At 46.4% G+C, this 23,528-nt stretch overlaps 1 protein-coding gene across 11 annotated transcripts in view; it reads right to left on the bottom strand.

Annotated features, from left to right (window-relative positions):
• Positions 1-23,528, bottom strand: part of LOC138604300 (RNA binding protein fox-1 homolog 3-like) — a 420,599-nt gene that overhangs the window by 19,181 nt on the left and 377,890 nt on the right. For 10 of the 11 annotated variants that reach the window (XM_069676201.1, XM_069676202.1, XM_069676197.1 and 7 more), the window contains 7 exons: positions 19,013-19,156; positions 13,220-13,273; positions 10,605-10,697; positions 9,792-9,852; positions 9,084-9,137; positions 3,149-3,281; positions 1,282-1,321 (listed from right to left, as the gene is read on the bottom strand). In XM_069676201.1, the coding sequence (XP_069532302.1) occupies positions 1,282-1,321; positions 3,149-3,281; positions 9,084-9,137; positions 9,792-9,852; positions 10,605-10,697; positions 13,220-13,273; positions 19,013-19,156 (579 nt within the window). The remainder of the gene's footprint in view (positions 1-1,281; positions 1,322-3,148; positions 3,282-9,083; positions 9,138-9,791; positions 9,853-10,604; positions 10,698-13,219; positions 13,274-19,012; positions 19,157-23,528) is intronic. The other variant, XM_069676203.1, reaches the window with a different exon arrangement.

The following is a 23,528-nucleotide window of genomic DNA, read 5'->3' on the forward strand; positions in this document are numbered from 1 at the left end:
TGTATGTAAAGTATATTTATAGATGCATGCATCCCCTTCTGCTAATGTTTCAGCAGGTGATCCATTTCAATAAGGATGCTTCGATTGGCTGGCTTTGACAGCTAGCCAGTGTCCACTGAATGATCGCGGAGGACACTGAGGGCTAAGGGACAGCTTCCTCGTGGTCGCTCGAGACCTTCACCCACAGTCTGAAGCAGTGCAGTGGCCAGTGCCAAAACTAATGGCAGTAAAGCGCCAGGGGCTGGCATGACGGGCTGAGTGATGGGCCGACCTGGCCAGGCCTTGGTCAGGGGACATGGGGGTTGCAGGACTTAGCTGGAGGTGGCTGAATGAGCATGAGAGACAAACAATATCACTCAGAGCACAGCCTGGGTCTCGACTTCGGTGGTGGATGTCGCTACAATAAAAACCAGTGAAATACAGTCCTATCATGTGGGCTGGTGTGTAAGTCATATATCACCGGGGTTCAGCGTTTCATTCCCAGACACTGCTTGTAGCCAGGGTGAAAGTGAGAGGCAACTGTCATTGCCACAGCGCCCACTGTCATCTCGCTATCTATGCAGAGAAAAAAACGCCGCAGAATCAAAGGGACAAATTACAGCCGCCCACAAACGTTTGGACTAATGTCAAAGTGGGGCAGCGTGGTAATTTCAGCATTATCTCCACAGCGCCCGTGCTTTTCTCTGTCAAGGGCGCCGTGCAGCAGGGCCAGCCCCTGATGTGACCCTGCCTGCACGGACAGCTCCAGAGGGATGGCTAATCCCTTTATCGGCTGCCGCTCCTCTTATCTCCCACATGGTGATGGCTGGGAGGAGCCGGCTCCACTCAGGCCTGTGTAGACCCCCTTGGGGCAGGCAGGGATATCCCAGCCAAACTCTCTGAGTGTACACAAATACAAAACATGAGAGAGGAGGAAAGAGGTAACGTGAAGAGGGGAGGGAGGGTTGCAGAAGACAAGCCACCTCAAAAACCCAGACTAATCTAAAGTAAGAAATGACCTAACTTGACACGGGACACTGAGCCCGGGTCTGCCTCTTTGCCAAAGTCTGAGATCATAGGAAGAGAGGAGAGAGAGAGGAGGGAGGAGCTGAGGGGGTTTTAAATTTTGTTGTTGGGTTTCTTGGCACAGCAGACAGAGGCCTAATCGACGCCGCCTTGGCAGCGAGGCTGGGAGAACGCTGGGGGCTGAGGAGATCACGTTTTTGTCTCCAGGGCTGGGCTTTTGTCTGCTTTACTTCTGTTTCATCAAAGCAGGCATGAGGAAAAGCCAACTGTACTTACATAGATCTCTGCACCATAGAAGCCATCTTGGTACACCACCCTGTGAAATGAGAGAACAGGAAAGGAGCATTAGTTGATTTGGCGTACATGCTACCCCGCTGAATCCCAGCCCTTCGCCTCATTCCTCCTGTTTGGCCCATTTGTGGGTCTGTGGGGTCAGCTCTTAGCGGCTTTAGCGAACTGTAGCACAAATAATGAATGACACATTAAAGGGAAAAGTGCAACCGTTTCACATCCCGGTCCAATTTTCTGCTCTGGTAAAATTGTTTGTCTTTCCAGTTGCTGCAGTGTTGTCAGGAGGGCTGGTGGTGGTGGTGATTGGGAGGGGGGGGACAAAAGGAGGCAGCGAAGGAGCTCCGTCACATGGCCCCGCTATATAAATCAACCAGCTGCCATTGGTAGCAAAGGGCCCTGGAGTGGGAGGGAGGGGAAAGGGGACGAGGGATTTCTACTCCCGGCTTCAGCAGCGAGTCTCTCTGCAGTAAGACGGATCCTGATCTAATCACAGATAGACAGCTATACTGGGCCCCCGGCCGGCCTCCGTCAGACCTCTCCCACGGCCACACAGACCACCGCTGATAAGAGACGAGTGTGAGGCAGGGCTGCACAAAGCCAGGAGATCAGCATAGGCCCTGGTCACAGTCCAGTGAGATCTGCCCAGTAATACGCTATCTCGGCTCTGTACAGCTCTCCCTGTGGCTTTGTTAGTTCCTCCTTTGTCAATAGACAACGTACAAATAAGGACGGGCAGAGTGGGAGCATGTACATACCTAGATACCAACAATGATTATACTCCCCAAAGACAGCGCTTGGAAGAATAAAGAGAGAAAATGGACCGCAACACCTTCAGACCAGCATTTTTATTTCAACAAATATTGGACTCTAACTTTGATATCAAACTGTTTCCTAAATTTGACAATGGGAAATGTGGTTAGAGTGTAATCTTTGCAGTTTTGTTTGGGCACTAAAACTACTCGGCTCAGTTTGGAGAAAAAGGTTTGTTGTTGGGGTTAAAACATTTTAAAAGATCACCTTTTGTGACCAGTCGAGATTTAGGAACCCTTAGAAGAGCCCTGCCAGAAGATCTCAGGCTCAGGAGTTAGCAGCTCACAGATATAGGCCGGAGCCTGAACATTTAAAGCTTTAAAAACAAGCAATAACATCTTAAAATCAATTCTAAAGGGGCAGCGAGGACTGGTGAGATATGGTCGCGTCTCTTGGTGTTGCCTGGCTGCAGCGTTTTGAATTAATTGAAATCTTTGGATGTTGCGCTTGCTGATACCGGAATAAAGTGCGTTACAATAGTCCAGTCTGGTGGATTTTGGGTAACTGTCTGAGTTGGCAAAGCAGGACTGCGTAGCTTTAGTCACCTGGGTGTCAAACAATAGCTCTGAGTCACAAATGACCCCTAGGTCGCGGACCTCTCTGACAAAACAGTCACTTTTGGTTTTTACACTTTGAAATCTGGTCCACTGGGTGAAAGTCAAGAGTTTGTTGGACTTATCCATCACTCCCGACAGCCATCCAAATGGACTTTGTTACACTCCATCACCTTTAAATACGCTCATCATAAGGTGTTGCGCAGGCTGACTTTAGCGTCAAACATTTGGTGTGAACAGTCTCACAAAACAATATGTGATGTCACCTATCTGCTGGCTCCCATGTTGAACATGGAGTACATGATCTAAACGAGTCACTACTAACAATGCTTGTAATAACTCTAGCTTAATCCAAAAGGCAACTGGACTTGGTTGAAGTTCTTGAAGTCCAGTTGCCTTTTGGATTAAGCTTGATTAAAAAGTCTGATAATCACATACAAAAGTATGAACACAACAAAATGTCTTGACGTTAGAGATTCAATACTCACGCTCCGTAAGCTGGGATGGGTGGTGGCGGTGGAGCTGTGCGGAATGTGTTGTACACAGCCCGTCCCCGACCTCGCAAGTGGGCACCCCTATAGGCCACCGTAGCGCCTGTGGCAGGGTAGGGAAACCCTGTTACTACGGAAGGAAACACACGAGAGAAGAGAAAATGACTTTCAGAGAACATCCTCGACTTGGCATTGCTTACCTTATGACAGAATACATTAGAGAGAGACGTGTGGCACTGCTTTCCCTATGACAGAATGCATTATGGGGACGACAAGGAAACAATAGATTTAATCTTTTCTAGGTGCGCCTCATCGAGCACTCTCCCCTTTCCCAGCTCGCTGCATTGTGCCGTACTCAGCAAGGATCCACATTTGCTGTACGCATCCTTCCCTGATGCCTGGCGAGGGGCAGCCTTGAAGCACAGGCAGGTAATGGATGCAATACCACTAGTTTCGCACCAGGGCTTTTGCATAGTTGAGACACAATGGGCTAGCAGCGAGGAGAACAGTGGGAGGGTGGACTGGGGGAGAGGTAGAGGGCGTTTCTAGGTGTTGAGTCGAATGGGAGGTGAACGTTGCTGAACAACCAGACTAGACATTCAGAGCTTTGCCCGTGGGGAAATGGAGCAGATGGGCCGGACAGCCAAGGCCCGAACCTCGAGATGACCCCTATCTGGAAACCCATCTGGGACCATCTTTAGCCAGTCACACAGGTACATGTGTCCTCTGCTGACGGCTACCACTGATCAGAGAGGGAGGGTAGGGGTAAAAGGCGTCAGGGTGAAGCGAGGGTTGGTGTGATGGTGCGACAAAGTGTCGGCGGTCGCAGATTAGAAGACAGGCGATGTGATCTGCAGCTCTCTACTTAACCTTCAATCAGTCCAGTGGCTGTCTGATTACAAGCTGTGGAGGTGCATACAAACACACCGATCCAGGACATGATTAAGTTTGCCTCGTCTATTCCGGCAATCGAAATTCCCTCACATGCCGCTTCTCTCTGTTCTTCAGCCTCTCCCTCCCCCAATGCCTGGCCCATCACAACACACTCATCTCCATTATTCTTCATCCCCAGCAACGCCCCCTCATCACCCTCCCGTCACCTTTTTCTTCTTTATTCATTTCCGTGACATGTTTTGGGTGAATTCATCACAGACCACTTGAGTTTGTCCAATCAGAGATCACTCTGATGCGGAGCTGTGAAGCTCCTGTCTGGTCTTGCTCGGATGGGTGGGTGGGGGGTTGAGTAACACAAGTTAATAACATGTATCCGATGTGTTTCATATGAACCCGCATCCACTGAGGAGACAGCAGGCAGTCCTTTGCAATCGCAGATAAACTGGTCCGCAATAAAGAACCACGGCAGCTCGTATATAACCAGTGGTGTGTAAGTTTCTGCCTGGGGGGAGTGACGGCCTGGCGTTATCGTGCCATGTGCAGCGCTCACCCTGCAGGTGGACGAGGCCAGTGAGCATCCTAATGAACGATGCACACCCTAGCCCCGCTGCTTCAATAAAGCTGACAGGGAGACAGATTAGTGGTGCTTTTAAAAACACAGAGAGCCAGGTTTAATGTCTTCTGCCATTAACATCACGCTCCATTAGTGGGTCTGCACACATATTCAAACTCTGCGTCTCATTTGGCCAGGTAACGCCTACACACCCCCAGCACCAAGGTGCGTGGCACTTTGTTTGCTGCCAACATACCAATAGACTGCCTGGACTCGCCGGGCGCCCCCTTTCCCCCAAGTGATTTATAATGCTGACCTTGACATTTAAATTAGTCTCTTTTTTTGGAGCACTGGACATCTGAGCGCGGTTGCTAAAGGGCAAAAACAATCCTCTTTGATAGTTTCCATGGTGTGTTTTTTTCCCCGCTGCTCTTAACAAATCACTGCTATTTCTTGGCCCCAGAGACTCCAATTGCCTGATTCTTTATTTTTTGGGAAATTTGTATGCGATATGCATGCGGTGATGTATGTGAATGTAAACTTATAATGAGTTGGCGATAGGCTACACTGCTTCAATAATAACCCATAAATCAAAGGCACTGTCACACCTTGGTAAGCCGCTGAAAAGCAACAACAGCCACGGCGTACAAGAGCACAAACCTGGTCTAGCCACCAAAGTCAAACACCTTTTTTTCCGGGAGGGGGGGTGCTGGAGAAAATATGAGTTATGCGCTGGAGGGCGGCGGGGTCACGCTGCACCTCATATGTCATATGTGTCAACTTGAGAGAAGCTCAATACCTGCAGAGCCAGTTGGACCCGAGGTAATCCAGCTCTGTGCCAATGATGGGGTCATAACCGGCTCCCATAAAGAAAGATCTGATTTTCCACAAGGTTGATCTCTCTAATACTTCCTGCTCAAATACATCGAGCAATGAGCACTTAATCCACGCACTGGGGACCAAAAACAGCTTAATCTAATCAAGAGTCTGGAGCTTAATTATCCCCCTAACGTACACTCCAACAATGAAAGGATCTGTCTACATATATTAAGACGGCAATTAGCCTTTCTTTTCTGTCATTTACACAGCTGCTAGCTTTACACGTCAAGTCCTCAACAAAACTGCACCTCAAATACAAAACTACTCTTTTCCCGACTCCTGAATTAGCCAGAGAGGAGAGCCTCTCTGTGTTCGCCTGAGGGGACGGACCATATGAAGGGATTTCTAAGAGGCAGCTGTCCATGGTGCTGAAAACATCCAATATTAGGGAAAAGCCAGAAAAGTTTGCCAATTATTGTCATAACAAAGCTGAACGGTGCAAGAATCCCACATTTTGATATAAAATAAATTGTTTTAACTATTTAGATTAATAATATGAGCACATGCAAAACATGTGATTTAATCATATGTAGATAAACAATGTAACATACTAACATGCATGTCAATTTTTAGCCAGTTTTTGAGTCTATTTTCAAATGAAGCACTTGGGAAAAAAATCCCTTATTGTTATCCACGTTGAGCTTGAAAATAGCTTTACAAATATTATAATTAACATATGAAAACAGCCGCTGTGGGAGGTTGCTGTTGCTCAATCCTGCTTAAATCGCACTAAAATAAAACTGTTGAAGCTAAAACCTTCATTCTTTTCGTGATCTTGATCTCTATATATTTGTGTTGATTATTTAAACTTAGATTACTATATATCAGATTTCTTTTAAGTTACGACACAATTTCATTTTTTCTAGTGAATTATTATGTTGTTTTTTTCAGGCCCTTTCTGTTGCAGAGGTCTAAGGGTTAAAAACAAGAAACATTAATCTCTGCACTGTACCTGCTACAAAGCCACTCCTTCTATACTTATTATATACAGTGCATTTGCACATGTGCATGTGTCATTAGGAAATTTAAACGGACCCAGTCAGATGAGAGTTAGGCAGAGGCAGATTCCGCGTTTTGCTCGACAAAAGTTTGCATGTAAACCCGATCAGCGCGCAGGAAAAGAGGACAAAGGTGAGCGCTGACACTGGATGCCCACCAGCTCTCACACACCATGATTTGTGCCATTGCCATGTTTTATTGCCAATCCTTCCATTTGACTGGGAACCCAATCACCTTGCTCCTATTTCCTGCACCGCGACCCCCCCTTCCCCCTCCCAGCAGGGCTCAGGGGGAGGTTTGGGTGTTAGGTGGCAGCAGAGGACATGGCGCCACCTGCCTGCACCCTACCAACTACTCCCCCCACTCCAGCACCCCTCCTCCATCAGTAGGAGGAGCCAATCTGCCCTGGAAGAGGTTAAGAGCGGGGAGCCGGCATGAGGCTCTCATCCGTCATTCTCCTGAATGGGTTTTGAGGACAATAAACCTGTAGCGCCAGGACGAATGGAGACGAAGTGTGCTGTCACCGAGCCAGGATTTATGGCTCCCAATTTCACTGATCTCCCGCACAGAAATGAGGACTGATAAACAGTGATTAATCGCCTTTATATCCCATTTTACTCCCACCAAAAGTATATTAACTGTAGCTATAATGATTTTGGAATACATCCTGAATCTGGCGAACCTCATTCTTGTGTTTTCTTTTCTGAGAGAGGGGAGGAACGTCTCGGTGAAAGGTGTTTCTTAGTTTGATTCTTGCGTTCAGTGCTACCTTTTGCTGCTCATCAGGGCGGGTTTTGTTTCAAAAATGTATCTCTTATTTATGTTTCCCATCTTCCCAGCTGGCAAGCATATGTTGTCGTTTAGGCTTGGCAAACTCCGGTGCCATGTCAAGACGACTTGAAAAATTAGCAGCCAATAAATCACCCAACCCCTCCTGCTTCCCCTGCCTGGAGTGGTGGACCACACTCCCTCTGATTTATGAGATGATTTGGGAAGTGTGCCTGTGCGTGTGTTTGTGCGTGAGCGTGTGTGCGAGTGTAAAATGGAGAAAGCGCGGATGAAAGAGGGGACATGTATTAGTGTCTGTGTTCTACATAGGTTATCTATTTCTGTATGCTGGAATGCTTTGGTCTGGGTGTAAAAACAGGGCAGGGGATAGTGTTGTAAGTGCATATGGGTCAGCGAAATGATTGTTAATATAAGTTAAGACCTACTTAGAATGGAATTTTTAAACCTGGGCCCTATTTTCATTTATCTAAATTACTAACAGGTACAAAAGGTTTTGGAATGGCTCCTGCAGATAGCTTCAGCGGGCAGACATATTGGCTCCAAATGTGCCCCATCAAAGGTCTTTTTGCCACTGACAGGCTCAGATTGGTATTTTAAGTGTCTGACATCATTATGAAAAATATCCCTAAAGAGTTGAAGAATAAGATGTTCGGAAACAGCTGTTTAAATGCCACCAGACTGCAGTGAAAAAACTGTTATTTTAGCGTGCAGAATTTAGGAGCTGCTGGTCGCTACCTCAATCGGTTTTTTCGTGTTCTTTCGGAGCTCACACTTAAAAACACCAAAGTCACTTCCGCTGTGTTCTGAAGGTAAAATTATGTTTTGTCAGTGGAGACTTTGAAATATATAAAACAGGACGCAGGTTTGATTCCGCTTTACTGTCCAGATTGAGTGAAAGCTCCTGACCATGGTATAGTGTATATGTATATGAGCATGAGGGATGTGTGTGTGTTTGTCCGTGTGTATAATTATCAGGGGAAGATGTCGACACCAATGGAATGTTTGGGGGGAGGAGGAGGCGGGAGGGAGGGAGGGAGAGGAGGAGGCTTGGAGCGGGTGAGGGGTTGGGGATGAAATAAAAATGATAGATGACTGCTTTCTGTCATGGACAGTTATTTAGAGGTTCGCCGTAAAGCTGTCCGGGGAATGAACAGATTTTAGTCTAATGAGCAGAAAGGAAAGCCGTTAAAGTGGCGCGATGTGCTCAGCACTTCTTCCAAATGAAATAGTACCATTTCCCCCTCATTAAAATGCAAAGGGTTCATATAACATACAGCAATAAAGCTGGCATGTCGAGGCAGAGAGAGATAGGGAAAACCCCACTGAGCTCATCTCATTCCTCCATTACTGAGACCAGAAGGAATAGCGGCCTTCGACAGGGTAGGTGCCAACAATATCGCTCACTCAATCTCCCTTATTCGGTTAGCTCTGTAAAAGTCAATCTGGCGCACTTGGCAAATCCATCCACAGCAGCAGCCTCCACAATCTGATAAGAGTTGCAGGGGCGCTTGCTCTTGAAATCATTTTTTTTTTCAGCTTTACAGTTGCACACCGCGCAAACAATGGCTCAGGCTCCCTCAGCCACTCAGAGAGGCTTGGATCATCCACTGCTTATCTGGGCCGCTCTCAGATTCACTTTGATTCGAGGGGAATTTCATGTTCAGTAGGTGCAGGATGAGCCCGATTGTAGAATTTCAGGGGTCAGATTGGGATTGGCTGTGGCTGATAGTGGCCTCAGGTACGGTGCGGTACAAGTGGTGGAAGGCAGAGAGAGAAAAACACTCAAAATTCTGTCTGTAGAGGCTGCAGGTCTCTTACCAGCATACAGTTCAGGACCATAGACAGCTCCTACCACTGGATTCAGCTTCCAGCCTGGTGAACCAAACAAAAAAAACAACTTACAAAGAGAACTAAGTGAAAATATACTTTTTAGGTTTTATGCATGGACTGTAAAAGTGGACAGAGCCACTGTGATGTCGCACATTCGTTTGTGGAGTTTGACATTTAAATCTTTTTAAGGTTTTTGGAGCCAGAAGTGAAAATACTTGGATAAAAGGGCAGCACTAGAGAGGAGCATGGGATGGTTTTAAGCTAAGCTTGGTTAGCAAGGTGCATTGGTTACAAAAACTGGGAATTTTAGCAAAAAACAGGCTTTAACAGAAACTAAAAATGAACACCTCAGAGTGACTTTAAGGACAAACAAATACTGAAAAGACATTTTTCCTGTCGCTAATGTAGTGACCTTTTAATAACAGGTAGCCACGCCCTAATTCATATCCTACATAAGTGTCTGTTATCCTCTAAATGAGACCAAAATATTCAAACTGAACGTTACTGAAGAAAAAGACTATAAACTAATTGGGAAAATGTTTATAGACATACTAAATAAAGTCATGAGTAGGGTCATTTTCTCATAGACCTCTATAGAATCAGACCTCTTTGCATTAAGTGGAGTCTCCCCCAGCTGGCCATCAGAAAGAATGCATGCACTGGCTTCACTGGCATCTGTCCCTGCTTTGCACTTACCATTCGTGTAAGGGTTGGCCACTTTTTTGTTTGTCATCACTCGTGCTGTTGCGTTGTTCACCTGTTTGAAGCAATAAAGCACATCTTCTGTTATCACTTAGCCTCCACGTGAACCTGTCAGACATCCAGGACGGGAGGAAGGCAGGCAGCAAACCAAGACAAATTAAGACAAATTCATAATATAATAAACAAATGAAAAATGATGATGTCAAATGTTTGTTGCAGCATTTTGGGCCACCTTTTATGAATTTATTCATCATTCTTAATTTTCTTAAAGATGACTAAATTACTGGAAAGAGGAGGAAAAGCATGCACCAATTACCCAGAGGTATGGATAAAAAAAGAACATCCTCCAAATTCAGTAATTGCTCGGATAAACAAATGGATCCCGAAAAAAAAACACAGACAGTGCTTTGATTTTCTTCTATTGACCTGATGAGAATGACTGAGTGGGGGGGATCCGCTCGTAAACAAGAGCAGGATAAGAGCAGGCAACACTAAACGATGGTGACAGGGGGATGCAGGTCTTCTCGGATTAGACGGGAACCCAGAAGATGAAGGCATGCATTCATTCTGCATTGTCAGGTAATGATGGACAACTGGCGTGTCCGGGTCGACATGTATGGATCCCGCATTCTACTGAGGACAAGTTATGCGCACCATTATGCATGCATGCATCCAGGCATTCAGATATCCACACACACACACACATGTAGCAGCCGCATGCTAATGCATGGGTTTATAGGTACGTTAAGGAGGCAGCAGGCAGGAAGTAGAGAAAGATGAGGGGAAAAAGAGGAAAAATGAAAGCACCTCTATTTTGCGTCCCTCTACGATTGTACCGTTTAGTTTCTCCCGTGCACGATCAGCATCTGTGCTTGTTTCAAAAGTTACAAACCCAAAGCCCTGAGAGCGCCACGTTAGCCACCGGTGGAGAAAAGGGAGAAGGAGAGGACGCACACACACACACACACACACACACACACACACACGCACGCACGCACAAAGAGAAAAAGAAAAGGAGAGAAGGGAAAGAGAAGTGAGAAGACAGGAATAGGTGTGCAGCAGCAGCAGCAGTGGCAGAGTCGAGTTGTAAGCAGCCAGATTAATTAGAGGCAGTTAGTGAGGCGTCAGGAAACAGCAAACAGAGAGATCCGTGGAGGAGAGAGGATAACGGTGACATGACCTCGCACAACAACACCAACAAACCTGCCTGCTTTACCCAATTAAACAGCACAGCACCGGTGCCATGGGTGAATGTCAGGGAAGCAGTGGATGCAAAACACTGTTAGCTGCCATAATAGTCGTATAATTATCTACACAACTTCAGCAGCCTGGCCGCTCAAACAAACTCCCCCTCCTCCCCCACCTCCCTTTGAAGACATGGGCAACAGTAGAAGGAGCGAGTCTCCGCAGAGAGACTTGATCTCTGACTATTTCTAATCCACTGCTCTAATAAGTAGGACATTTTTATGGAGGCAAAATTACACCGGCCCATTGATGCGAAAAAGTGAATGGTGTCATCGCAAATACCATCCTCTGTGATAGAGAAGAGCGAGGATACTGCCTTTAAACCCCGACCAAAATATACCCAACCTCTCCTTTCCATCCCCCCAACTCTCTGTCTCCCTCGCTCCCCTGGGGGGTTTGTCACTTCCTTGAGTTATGTGGACTGGGATACTGGACCTGAGCTCTATAGCGGGAGCATTATGATATGCTGGCCAAACAAGTCCCATTCCTTTGGTTTCTATATATACTTATATAGAGGCATGGGCAGAGGGGGAAGAGGGAGCATGGCCGACGCTGCCTGATAATTGCTTGAGGATGTAATACATGTGAGAGATGGCGAGCGGCGTGATCTCGTATGCATACGCAGGATCTCCGGGGCTGCTATTCCTAGCATAAATAACATGGGACCTGTCCTTGGGGAAAGAGAGATAAAGAAATAAATTCAAAAAAGGAATTGAGGGCAAAATTAATCCTTTGGACATTCACCCGACTGCGGTTACCCCCTCTATCTTTTTTTTCTTTATCATGCACAAATAATTAGCTTACAAGAGGGGAGAGAGGAGCCACCATTTTTCAAAGGAGACAAACATATTGAATGCAAATTGCCAAAGCTTCATAGGAAATAGATTGTTTATTAATGGCCTGGTAGGTTCATTATGTAGCACACGGGGTGCGGGAGAGAGAGAGAGGGGCATCATGGGTAATGGCTTTGTAGGGCACAAACAATAAATGCTTGTTACGGCGGAGGAGGCAGGTTTATCCGGTGCTCAATCTTGTCTGGCAGAGGGGGGCCGAGTGCGGCGGCGTCGCCGGGTTCCAGGGCTCCCTGCGTGCCTGTATACCAACCCAGACTACTCCCAGGTATGAATGGGAATCAATAGTATTCATGCCTCAACACCCCAGCCAGGGATCCTGTCTCCTTTATGAATGGAAAGCTGTGGAGCTTAGTACACTCTATTAAATGAACAGCTGGATGAGTAGCACTCGGCTGTTCACACCACCGCAGGCTTCACCTGTCCATGGTAGGTGGTTAGGAGAATGATACTGCAGAGGAGCTGCAGAGCTGAGGCTACTTGGAGCGGCTCGCTGGTGTTCTTAGACTTTTAAGGACAGGGCTGTTTATATTCTGTATTTCCTTTAATGTCAACAAATCCTTTGGAAATCCAAAACCAAAGTGTGTTTTCCTGAGTCCTTAAAAATGTATATCAATGCATATCGGAAAAAGATTTGCACAGGTACCGATGTGTCAGTGCTGGCAAATATCAGCCGATAATACTGAGAGAGAGACGAACACATTTGTTGGTCTTTCATAGGATTTGTTGACCGTGAGAAGATGATAGCTTTACGTCACACTCATCCTTTAACGTGCACCTTAAATTACAGATTAAGGTTGGATGTATTTGAATATTTAAAAGCTCCCACACAAACAGCTGATGTCCTCTTTCTTCTAAGTTTTAGTGTCAAGTTAAAGTAGGATTCAATTTCCTTTTAACTGAACTACATTTGTTTGCAAAACATCCCTAAGCCCTATTCTTACCTGAATTATGGTACATTTAAAAACAGAATAACAGAACCTGCATAATGTCGGCTTCAAAGAGAACCCCGGTCCCTGAACAAGCAGTTTAAATTCCATAAGCTTGAGGACCTGCAGCCTGCTGCTGGATTAAGTGAATTGTGAAACAGCTCAATAATGAATTGATTGACAGGGCTAATGATTCACAACTCGGGTTAGAGCTGCAACAACAAAAACAATAGGGAGGGAGGGAGACGGAGAAAGAGAGAGGCATGGTGGATGCAGCTCTCCAGGACCAGGCTTAGGGACCACTCCTCTCAGCCAATGTACACACTACACTAATGCCATCATTAGGAAACAGAAGAAGTACATGGTAATGAAGCAGCTGGCGTTCTAGTTCACTTACCTTGGATCCTCGCTCATTAAAGATAATCTCCACATCTAAAATCTTTCCAAATTGCTGCAGAGAGAAAAGAAAAAGAGAAGAGAAGAAGCGGGCAGAGACGGAGTTAGAAAAGCCTTCCTGGCTGTGAATTCATGAGAAGGACGACTGGAGAAAGAAAAACCATTAAGGCAATATGGAAATGTTACTTTTGTGAGGAAATGGTGGTCAATTTGCATTTGTTAGCTCGGCAAACACTTCTTGAAGCTGGCTGGCATGCTTTAAAAAGAGAACTGCTGCTGCTTTAATGCATTTTTCTACTTCTATCGATACTATATGAAATGAGATCACAGCATCTGTAAACACATTGGATCTTTGATTACATATCAGCATCTCTGATGTTTGTTTGCTCGCTTGTTTTCACACAAGAAGAAACAGGATTACATTTTGATGTTGTCTTCAGATACTGAACCCCCTCCACCTTCATGCTCACCTGGGGACTTCTTCAAGTCTCCCGAGCAGATATCTGAGCTCTGACTCGTGGAAAGTTTGGTAGATCCGGTCCGAATGTACCTTTTTTTTTTTTATCCTTTTATTCGCCTCGCGCTGTCTCATCTTTATTCTCTCTTCCTCTCTTTGTTTGTGTGCTCTCACAGTCAACAGGACCTAAGGGCCGGTCCCCAGGGGTTAACATGCTCCAGCCCTTTCGATTTAACAGGCCTGCCTCCGGATCATTAGAAAACAGAGGAATGAAAGTAAACTGTAAGTTCCTCTAATGAGTGGAGTGAGAGCGACTTTTAATTGCTGTCTACAATGGCCGTATTATTTCATTAAAAGTAATTACCCTGTCAAGCGGTCCGCGTCGCCTTCATTTCAGCACAACAGGGAAGAAATGGGCCTTCCATGTGGTCGACGCTCAATGGGAATGGATGGATCGTTTGACTGAGCCACTAATAGGGGTTAGGAGGAGCTGGCTATTATCTGGCTGCAGTGAGTGGAGTGGGCTTGAGGAGGTGAGGGTTTATGGGTTAGAGAAAAGCATATGTTCCCTGCACTTGAAAGGGTTACGCAGTGACCTCACCGCACACAGTTGAAGAGTTACTCCAGTTTTTTTAAAACTGGGCACAATTTTTACATATTTTGTGTTTTTAATGCCTAAAAAAGTTTTGGAAATGCTTCACTAAACTGCTTCAAAGACACCAACATTTTACTCAGCATAGCACGGGAGTTACTGGTCTGCTGTGTTGGGTCAGCAGAAAGCATTTAAAACACCAAACTCACACAATAATACAAACAAACAAGCTGATTGAGGAAGTAGGAGACCATCAGCTCACATGCACTGCAGGGTGAAAGTACTTTTTTTATCACTGAGGTCTGGGGGCTGCTTCTGGGTAATAAAAAGGTCTCTCTATGCAGGGATATACGATATGCAGAGAATGTCCAACCCTTTTTGCCGATTGCCTATTTCCGATATATTAGGCACATGTTTTTTTTCCACCTAACTGCATAGAACATCAAGTCTCCCCTGTGGTGGAGTGGATATCATGCCTACTCTTATTGTAGTGGCCAAAAACTGCCATGCAGCAGACATCTTGCACCCTTCTTCACGCTTGACAGAAGAGGCTTTGATCACTCACGTTTCTGAGCGCACCTGAATGCAGCATCCCCCCCCAAAACACAGCAGTGAGGGAGACATGCCCGGACTTGTTTACTGCAGCTACTAAGGAGACATCAGCGATCGTAGACGGACTCTTTTTATCGCGTGTGAGTCCATGAACATGTAAGTTAGCTTTGTGCTGATGTTAATGTTACTCTCTGTTAGCGTCGGCGTTGGCCGCGAGTGTATTTTCGCCGTGTTGGTAAGTCAGTAAAATGACGAATGTGAGCTAAGTTTCTGTGACTGTTTAGTCTTCATTTGTATATTGTTGATAACTCTGCGCAGGCAGTGCACGCACACACTCGTGCTGAGTTAATGTCGTAGCATTACGTCAAGTTTTTTAGGGAATCATCGAGCATTTAGGCAGAATTAAAGTGTTGTTTTAATGGCGGAAAATATTGGCATAATCAAGCCATTATCTACAGATACCGATAATCAGTGCCGATAATATCGTGCATCCCTATTTTGGACACATTGAATACCAATCGAATCTTATCCGTGGCTAAATCTCGTTTAGTGGACGTACTTTGCTTGCTAAGTTGCAGCCATTACAGCCAGTTTCACAGCTGAAGCAATCAACTGGAGTGACTGTCATTCTTCTGTATCTACGAGTCCTTTGGCTCCCAGTTTTTTAAAAATAGAGCTCAGTTTGAAAAAGCATTAAATCCCCTTTAAAGGAAAAAGCAAGACTTGCTAATTTAAACCCCTCCTCTGTTTCAGCAGGGGGCATCTCCTCCCCTATATATCCGTTCTGGAGAGGAGATTCCATAGATCCTACACATCTGCCTCATATGGCGCTTAGCATCATTGATTCGAATGGGAAGTGCTGGCTCGATCACACACACAGGCATTTATATCCCAGCGTGATGCCCCTTTCTCGCCTGAGATGACAATGCTTTCCCCACGCAATGTGCAGATGCTAATTGTTTTAACCGAGCGTAATGGGCTTGTGGCGTCGATTAATTAGTTTCAGAGGAAGTCGTCTTTGTGGATTTCCACATGGCGCTGGGGACTGCTCGCTGCTCACCAGTGATCTCATGCACTGCTATCCCCACCCACCCACTCACACGCATTCACACACATACACACACAGAGAAACAGCTGCCTCAGCAGCACCGATAAACAATAGCTTCAATGGGAGGAGTCTCCAGAGGGAGGACAAGGGAGGCTGACGTCATCTAAGAGGCTGCAGCGAGCTCATCCACAGACGAGAAAACAACTCAAAAACAACAGAAACAGAAGTATCCACAAGTCAGAGCAGCACACCAGCAGCTTTTTGATCACAACTGACTCTTTTGCAAATCATCCTGCTACATTTAAGACTCCACAGGGTGATCTCTGGATGCAGTCCTCTCTAGTTTATTCTTTCCATTTCATGTAGTTTGAAGAAGACAAAAGTGTTTAAGGGGCGACTCGTCGGTCAAACACACACGGGGCTTTCATCCAAAGACTCGGCTGTAATTCCCACGAGAAATCAAAGGTCATATTTGCCATCTTTTAAGAAGTTGACTTATTTCTTCCTGAACATTAACGAGTCGTTTTGGTGCCTAAATTGTTGCTGTAAGAACAAAATACATGAGCAAGCTATTGTTTTATTGTGATGTGCGTTAAAGTGGCTGCATGGTCCCTTAATACTCTTGCTGCCTTTGTCCTAAATGAAATTAAATACTGTGTTTCTGCCGCCTTAAGCCTCCTCGTGTGAAAGCAACAAACAAGATCATGCCCGCTGCGCCTCCACCTTTGATTAGCTTGAATATCTTTAAGCCCTTCAGAACCCTATAATTACACGACAGCAGCCCCGTGTATTCAAACAGCACAGCTCCAGCGCAGAGCACGTTAAGGCACAGCAGCGAGTGCGACAGCAGGATGGCGGGGGGAGGGCAGAGGTCCTGATTGCTCTGGGGAGCGCTGTGAGAGCCCTTACATGCACTGAGAGAAGCACTGCTGAAGAACCCGGTCGCACAAACGAGGGCACCCTCAAGCAGCGCAGCGCGGGTGCCGCACAGAGCTCGTTCGCACTTGGAGTGTTTTCATTTCCTCCACACTTGCGAGCTCTCAGAGATCACAGTTTCTAATTACTGATTAAGGTCCGCTGTGGTCGCCCTAATGAGCCCTTCATTCAGCGCCTCGTTAAAGACTCACAGGTTGCTCCACACCCTTAATCCTGTGACATGCAGGGTGCATCTCGGGCCCTCCCTTCCTGTTTAAAGGTGCGGCGGCTCAGAAGCTTTCTACTGCTGGGTGTCTCCGTGCTATGGAGGAGCAGATGGAGCTCCCGACGGGGCTTTGCTCTGCCTTCTCTAGTGGGCCGTGCAGCACCTTCACTCCCCTTCCCCTCTGTCTTCCTGCCTGCACGTCTGTGGGTTTCACTCATGCACAACAGTAATGGCGTATTGAGCCGTTGGCGCTCCAGAAGCCATTAGAGCTGGAGGGATGAGGCTTTGCACACGCTGATCACACAAAGGCTCATTGTGGAGGCCGTGTCAGAGGGTGGAGAACACCAGCTATCTCCTTGCCAAGCTCTGCCCAAGACGATCAATCCCACCACCCTCTATCCGCTTTGCCAACCAGCGAGAAGGGAAGGGCATGTAACGGGAAGGAAGGGGCACCACGTGTGTGCGTAGGTTGATTGAGGGGCACTGGGTGGGATGTGATCAATTTTGTATCGTATATCTGTACGAGGCGGCCAGGCACACAAAGCCTCCGAGCTAATTACTGAGGCGATTTGGATTCCACACGACCTGCACCAGAGCTGGGAACAATAAAGCCAACAATCACAGAGAGAAAGAGCAGCCATGTTGTCTACAATTTATAAAGCCGGAGCCGGGGCCTCTCGAGTAATTAATATCATCAGCTGGATGTTGTCTTCGTAACGATGAGAATTAACGCCTCTGGCTTCTAATGGTCCAATTAGCGCATAACATTTAAAGTACATTTTTGGCAATCGTCTCCATTCAGATCCATTATCGTTATTGAATCGGGGATGTTTGGTTCAATTCTTATTGAGGCTTTTGTGAGACACGAGGGTGAGCTGTTGAACTATTCATTGGCTCATTAATTGGGCAAGACACAGAGAGAGAGGGAGAGAGAGATTCAGCTGAGGACCTCTGCTATGCTGATATGCAATTGGATTGCAGCGGACCACTCTGTATATGTAATCCCCTAACAGGTAGAAATCATTCCCTCAGTCCTGATATTAGCCAACAATCTTTTATGATGGACTAAAGCTACTTAGGAAGCCTGTTCATGTTGAGAACAAAACAGTCCTGGGGCCGAGACGGAAGAAATTAAAGAGTTTTTTCATAACCTTGTCCGTGGCAGCATCGTTCACACCGAGTGCAGAGACATTTGTGAAACAGCATCCTAAGGTTAGCCAAACATTTGTGTGAAAGAAATTAAAGATGTTTTGGGATTAGAGCCGTTAGATTGTGTTAGTTTGCTGCCACTAAACAGGCTGTAATGACTGCAACGCGTGTCCAATCCTCTTCTTATTTCTAAGGGGCTCCTTTCTGAAATGCTGTCAGACACTTACTTTCCCACTGGTCAATAAACCCGCTAACATCCGGCTTTTTTGCTTAGTGGGAGAGGTTACAATCAGCATTCAGACTCTGCAGGAGACCCGGGTAATTATTGCCTCGGCTTCTCGGCGTCAACGCGTCGATTTCGGTGGGAAAGGGGAATAAGAATTCGATCAGGGCCTGGTTGCCCCTAAGGATTATGTTGAAGCCATTACAGCCTGTTTTGGGGCTGCAGACTGAAGCAAAGTATTTTCATCCTATTTGTCATTTAGACCTGAAAACAAAACAATCAGGAAGGCCCAGAATTATAAATACCAGAATAGCCCTGTTAGTATGTTGGCTTTGTTCTGTGATGCAGCCCTACTGCTTGTTATCCCTGATGCTTAATAAGCCACAAATGCTCCTACATTACGTTGTAATAATTCTTTGATGTGAGCAGAGGTCTGCTTTGGTTCAGGCGAGACGGGGCAACAATATAAAACGCTGCAGGATACCCTTCTAACCAGGTGTTAGCTTAGATTTTTACGAGCGGCCTGGACTGTGTAGTTGCATTGTTACCGAGTGTTCTCAGTATTAAACCTTTATTTATTTCAAAGGCCAGACCTAACAGAAAAGGCCTTAATGGTAATGAATGGTACTCACCCCAAACATTTGCCTTAGGTCAGGGTCCCGGAAGCGGAAGGGAATGTTGGAGACATGTAACCTTTTGGGCTGCTGCTTCTCTGAAGAGTCTGAGTGCTGGAGCTGGAGCTGCTGAGAGCCCTCTGTTTGCGTCACATCATCTGTCTGCCGGAGGGAAACAAACAGAGAAGAGACACAAGCTGCTCATTAGCTGCTACAGTATACTGTACCTCCCGGCCCTGAAGTATAAGAAGGGGTAGGGGGGGGTTAGGAGGGGTGGCGGGGTGCAGGGTGGGGTGGGAGGCCTGCCTAACTAACTTACTCAGCGTCTGCCATTTTTCAATCGGGCGAGAAAGCCAAAGCGATAAACAGCCGATGACTTATAGTGTCAAACCTGAGGTTGTGCATTACAAATCCACTTATTAATCTCGTGCACTTAGCTCTTGAGCAACAGGGAAGATTGAAGGTGCTGACAAAAAGGCGTGGATATAGATCCCACAGAGCCCTGACATGTCTAGACTAAAGACACATTATTGGTGACGTTTGCACACAGCCGTCAGAGTGCGAGGCCCAAAGCCCTCAGCGTTGTTGTTTCCATCATTATGCGAATGCTATGCTGACATTCCTATATAAATGACGTGTCTGATGTCAATGACAAATCTCGCTTGTTTCTCTCCGTGACACCGCTGATGGATGTCACTGAGGGAGCCGCTGGCTCGTCTCTTTAGATGGACCTTGTTTCTGTTTCCGATGTGTTTTCTGTGAACAAAACCTTTTCGTAAGCAGCGTAGTTTATCCTCTCATGTGGGATTAATCATGTACTTTTATTTGGCAAAATGTTAACCTACCATCTCTGACTGATTACAGAGACGGCAGTTTTAAGCAACTGAAACCCTCTGGTTACATTGGAGGGAAATGTTCCACCAGTGCCTACATTAGTATTTGTATTATTGTCATGTGAGTATTTGTAAATGTCTGTTAAGTCTCTCTCTATCTCTGAATGAGGTAACACAATGGTGACTGAACCTGTGGCCCACTGATGAAAGCCTTTGCATTTGCAGTATATAGTATTATTACAGACTGGGTGTCTGTGGCGGCGCCCAGTTAGTGACGCGTTTTCCATCATCCAGCAGTGGTTGGTCTGCCAGAGAGGGTAGGCGGAGCTAAGCGGCTGCTTTTCCGCTCTCTGCAAGTGTTGCGAGTAAACAGTAATCTGCTATGGCTGAACAAACAAAGAAAAGATGGATGACTACAGATACAACTTCAACAAGAAGTGAAAATCCAAAGAAGAAGAAACAAACTCGACGCTCAGATGAAGCAAACAGTCTGAAAAGGAAAGCGACCGTCAGCCAGGAAAATCAAGAGTTACAACCGGAGCCGACCGTGGACGTCACACATGCAGCACTGTCTGGATATATGGGAAGTGTGCTCCTGCAATTACCGTTTATCACCATAAGGTGCCGCCAAAGAGATCTGTGAGATTACTACTTTAATAATATTTTTACAAAAAACATGACGACATGAAAGACGGAAGCTGTCTGTGCAAAAAGTCGCTCATATAGTTTTTACTTTACTTTGAACAGGAACATGCAAAAAACAATCTCTTGTACCTTCACCATACTTTGTTTTGTTTTTTTTACCATATTTGGAAACAAGGGTGGATATGAATTGTTACGCCTCCGTCCTCGTTGACAGGATGCTGTGGACGCGACTTGTCAATCACAGGAAGCCACACCCGAGAGCATACCCTGCTTTATTGTCCATTTTACTCTTAATGAGACCAGAACTTACAATATGAACATCATGCCGTGTTGAAGAAGACTTGACACTAGAGAATGAGACTATAAACTCACGAGGAAAATGTTTACTGAGGTCATAAATCAAGTGAAAAGGAGGCTTAACCAGTGAAGTCGCCACCTGCTGGCCGCAAGAAGAAAGCTGGTTAAAGGAACTTTTTAAAACCTAGACGCTACGTCCACTTCTAACATGGAGTCTATGATTTAAACAGAGCTGTGGGTTTTCTGATCTTTATTCTGCGATGCACACAAACGATTAAAATGAACCCTGATTTAGTGACTGGGAAGGAGACTAAATAAAGAAACAGAGCGGAGGGAGAGGCTGAGAAACGACGGAGTGGAAGTGGCAGATATTGAGCACAAAAGCTGTTTGAATGTGATATGTAAACTGCAAGGTCTCCTGGGAAGTGCTCTCTGCAGCACGGCAAACACACTATACACTGGCTGGGAAGTCACAGACACAGACACAATCTTGTACCGAGATACAGACGTGGAAAGGGAGCAGGTTGTTGCGGGAGTACAAACGGTTCAAATGACACACGCGCGCGCACGCACGCACACGCACACAGTGATAACCCTCGCCCTGCTCCGAGGCTGTCAGATGGCTCCAGGCCACTCTTAGTGATACATTTCCCACCATTTAGGAAATGGGGTAGGGATTTATTCATTATAATTCATCATCACAGTATTATCATTATCATCATGATCGTAATGATGATCGCCTTTATTATTCTCATTATCATAATCACAATCTCCACTGTAATGGCCGTCATTTATTTGGTTTTTATGGCCCATTCCGAGACGGTGACATACATTGTTAGCAGTGACAGTTGTTTGATTCAAGGTCCCACTTTGTCTTCCCCTGCAGCCACACAGGTAGGGCAGGTTGGTGGCAGCTTCCCGAGTCCCCGCCTGAGCTTTGAAGGCATCACGACCACAGGGTTAACAAGTGGCGAAGGACAGAGGAGCCGGGAAACGCACCGTGCCGGCCGATAGCTGGTAAGGAGTGGATTTGTGACAGAGAGAGTCGGGCGGAGGGGTCTTAACTCTGCCGTGTCCTCGCGTGCTGGAGGTTAATAGCCTGAGTAGCCATGTTGGGCCCCGGGGGTGACACATTGCAGACAGATGCTGGGACCGTGGAGGGTGACAAGGTACCAGAGCCCCGTGGGTCAATCTGTTTCATCGGTCACACATGACACTATCGACCTTTAGCGTATGTTGCCAGACTACAGAGCGCCGCTGTCCTCCAGCTCTGCCTGTCTGCCTTTTTATCACGGCAGGCGCAGTTGTTTGCAAACATCCAGATTAACTTTCACTCTGCGCTCAGACAGGCCGGCAGCACGCTGACATCGGGGGCAAATACACATACGGAGAACACAAATACTGAATTGCTGACTCCCAAGCATTCCCAGACTGCTTCCTACTAACTCAATAACTTGGAGTGTCACTGAGATCTGGAACGCCTGCCTGTGCACACCGCTCCCGAGGCTCCAGCCCGCCCGCCTGCCTGGTTGTGAGATGGTGGTGTTGCAGTGGAAAATAATTACCTCCGTATTACCATAGGAGGCCACCTTCAGTGGCACTTTACTGTCCCGACAGCTGCTGTCACGGGGAGGAGGGGGAGGAGGAGGTGGGATGCAAAACACGCCGTCACCGCTGAAGCCAGCAAACCAGAGAGTGAGAGAGCTGTCAACTCCAGCAAATCTCCGGCTTCCTGTTCAGTCATTTCTCTAAAAGACTCCCTCGCTGTTATTTGCAAATCGCCTGCAAAGTGCTCTGCTCAGCACTTTCCCCCTCCTCGCAGAGTGGCATTACAAGAGCATAATTGAAACTATCTGATTGGAATGCTGCCAAGCAGGTAGATTACATCCGATTAAATAGTGGGGGGATACTGAGTCTCCGCTCTCAAGAATTATAATGCCTGAGCTTTAATTCATTATTTTTTCTCTCCCGCTCCTCCACTGTTTGTTTTCCTTTTCTAAAGAAGCTGCAAATATATCCCCTCCATCACCTGGGAGAGCAGCGGGTGTGAGGAGAGGAGAGCGCGGAGCAGAGGGGCCGCTCCCTCCTCCTCCTCATGATTCACATAAAGCTGCAGAAGGTAGACGAGTTATTTTGGGCGACAGAAGTCGACAGTCGTAGGACTTCCATTCGTATCATGCACAGAAGATTTAAGGCTAAAGAACCAATAAGGCTTTAAACGCATATTTAATCATCAATACAAAGATGATTTAACACAACTTTATGAGAAAGTATCTGGTTCTGATATAAAAGAATGTACAAGGATGGATTTATAAAAACTTAAAGGAACAGTTCTCCCCTGGAAAAAGACACGGTCAGTCACAGCTGGTGTTCTCTGTAATCGATAGAAGCAATAATATTTGAAATTGGCGCCATAGCTCGTAGTTTCACCCATTCTACATTCCTACAACACCCAGCGTGCATTGCTCCCCTCCCTCTAAAAGGAACGGCCCAGCGAGAGACACTTGAGTGAAATGCTACCGTTTTCCAGTCAGGGACATTAATCGCTGCAGGCAACGGCTCAGAGCGGTACAGAGTCCGAAATACGACGAGAATATACCGCGCAGAAAAATCTTCAGGTCTGCAGTCTACATTTCAAACCTGACGATTCTGAACGGGACATGACGTCGGAGGCGGCGTCCTAGATTGAGGAAGTGTAGTTTTTCCAGGGCCTGTTGGAGAAGCGGATAGCGTCGTCCAAATGCAAATCCAAATGCCTA

Source organism: Semicossyphus pulcher, unplaced genomic scaffold, assembly GCF_022749685.1.
Source record: "Semicossyphus pulcher isolate SPU_LCO1_2020_fin unplaced genomic scaffold, fSemPul1.0.p SCAF_25, whole genome shotgun sequence".
NCBI lineage: Eukaryota > Metazoa > Chordata > Actinopteri > Labriformes > Labridae > Semicossyphus > Semicossyphus pulcher.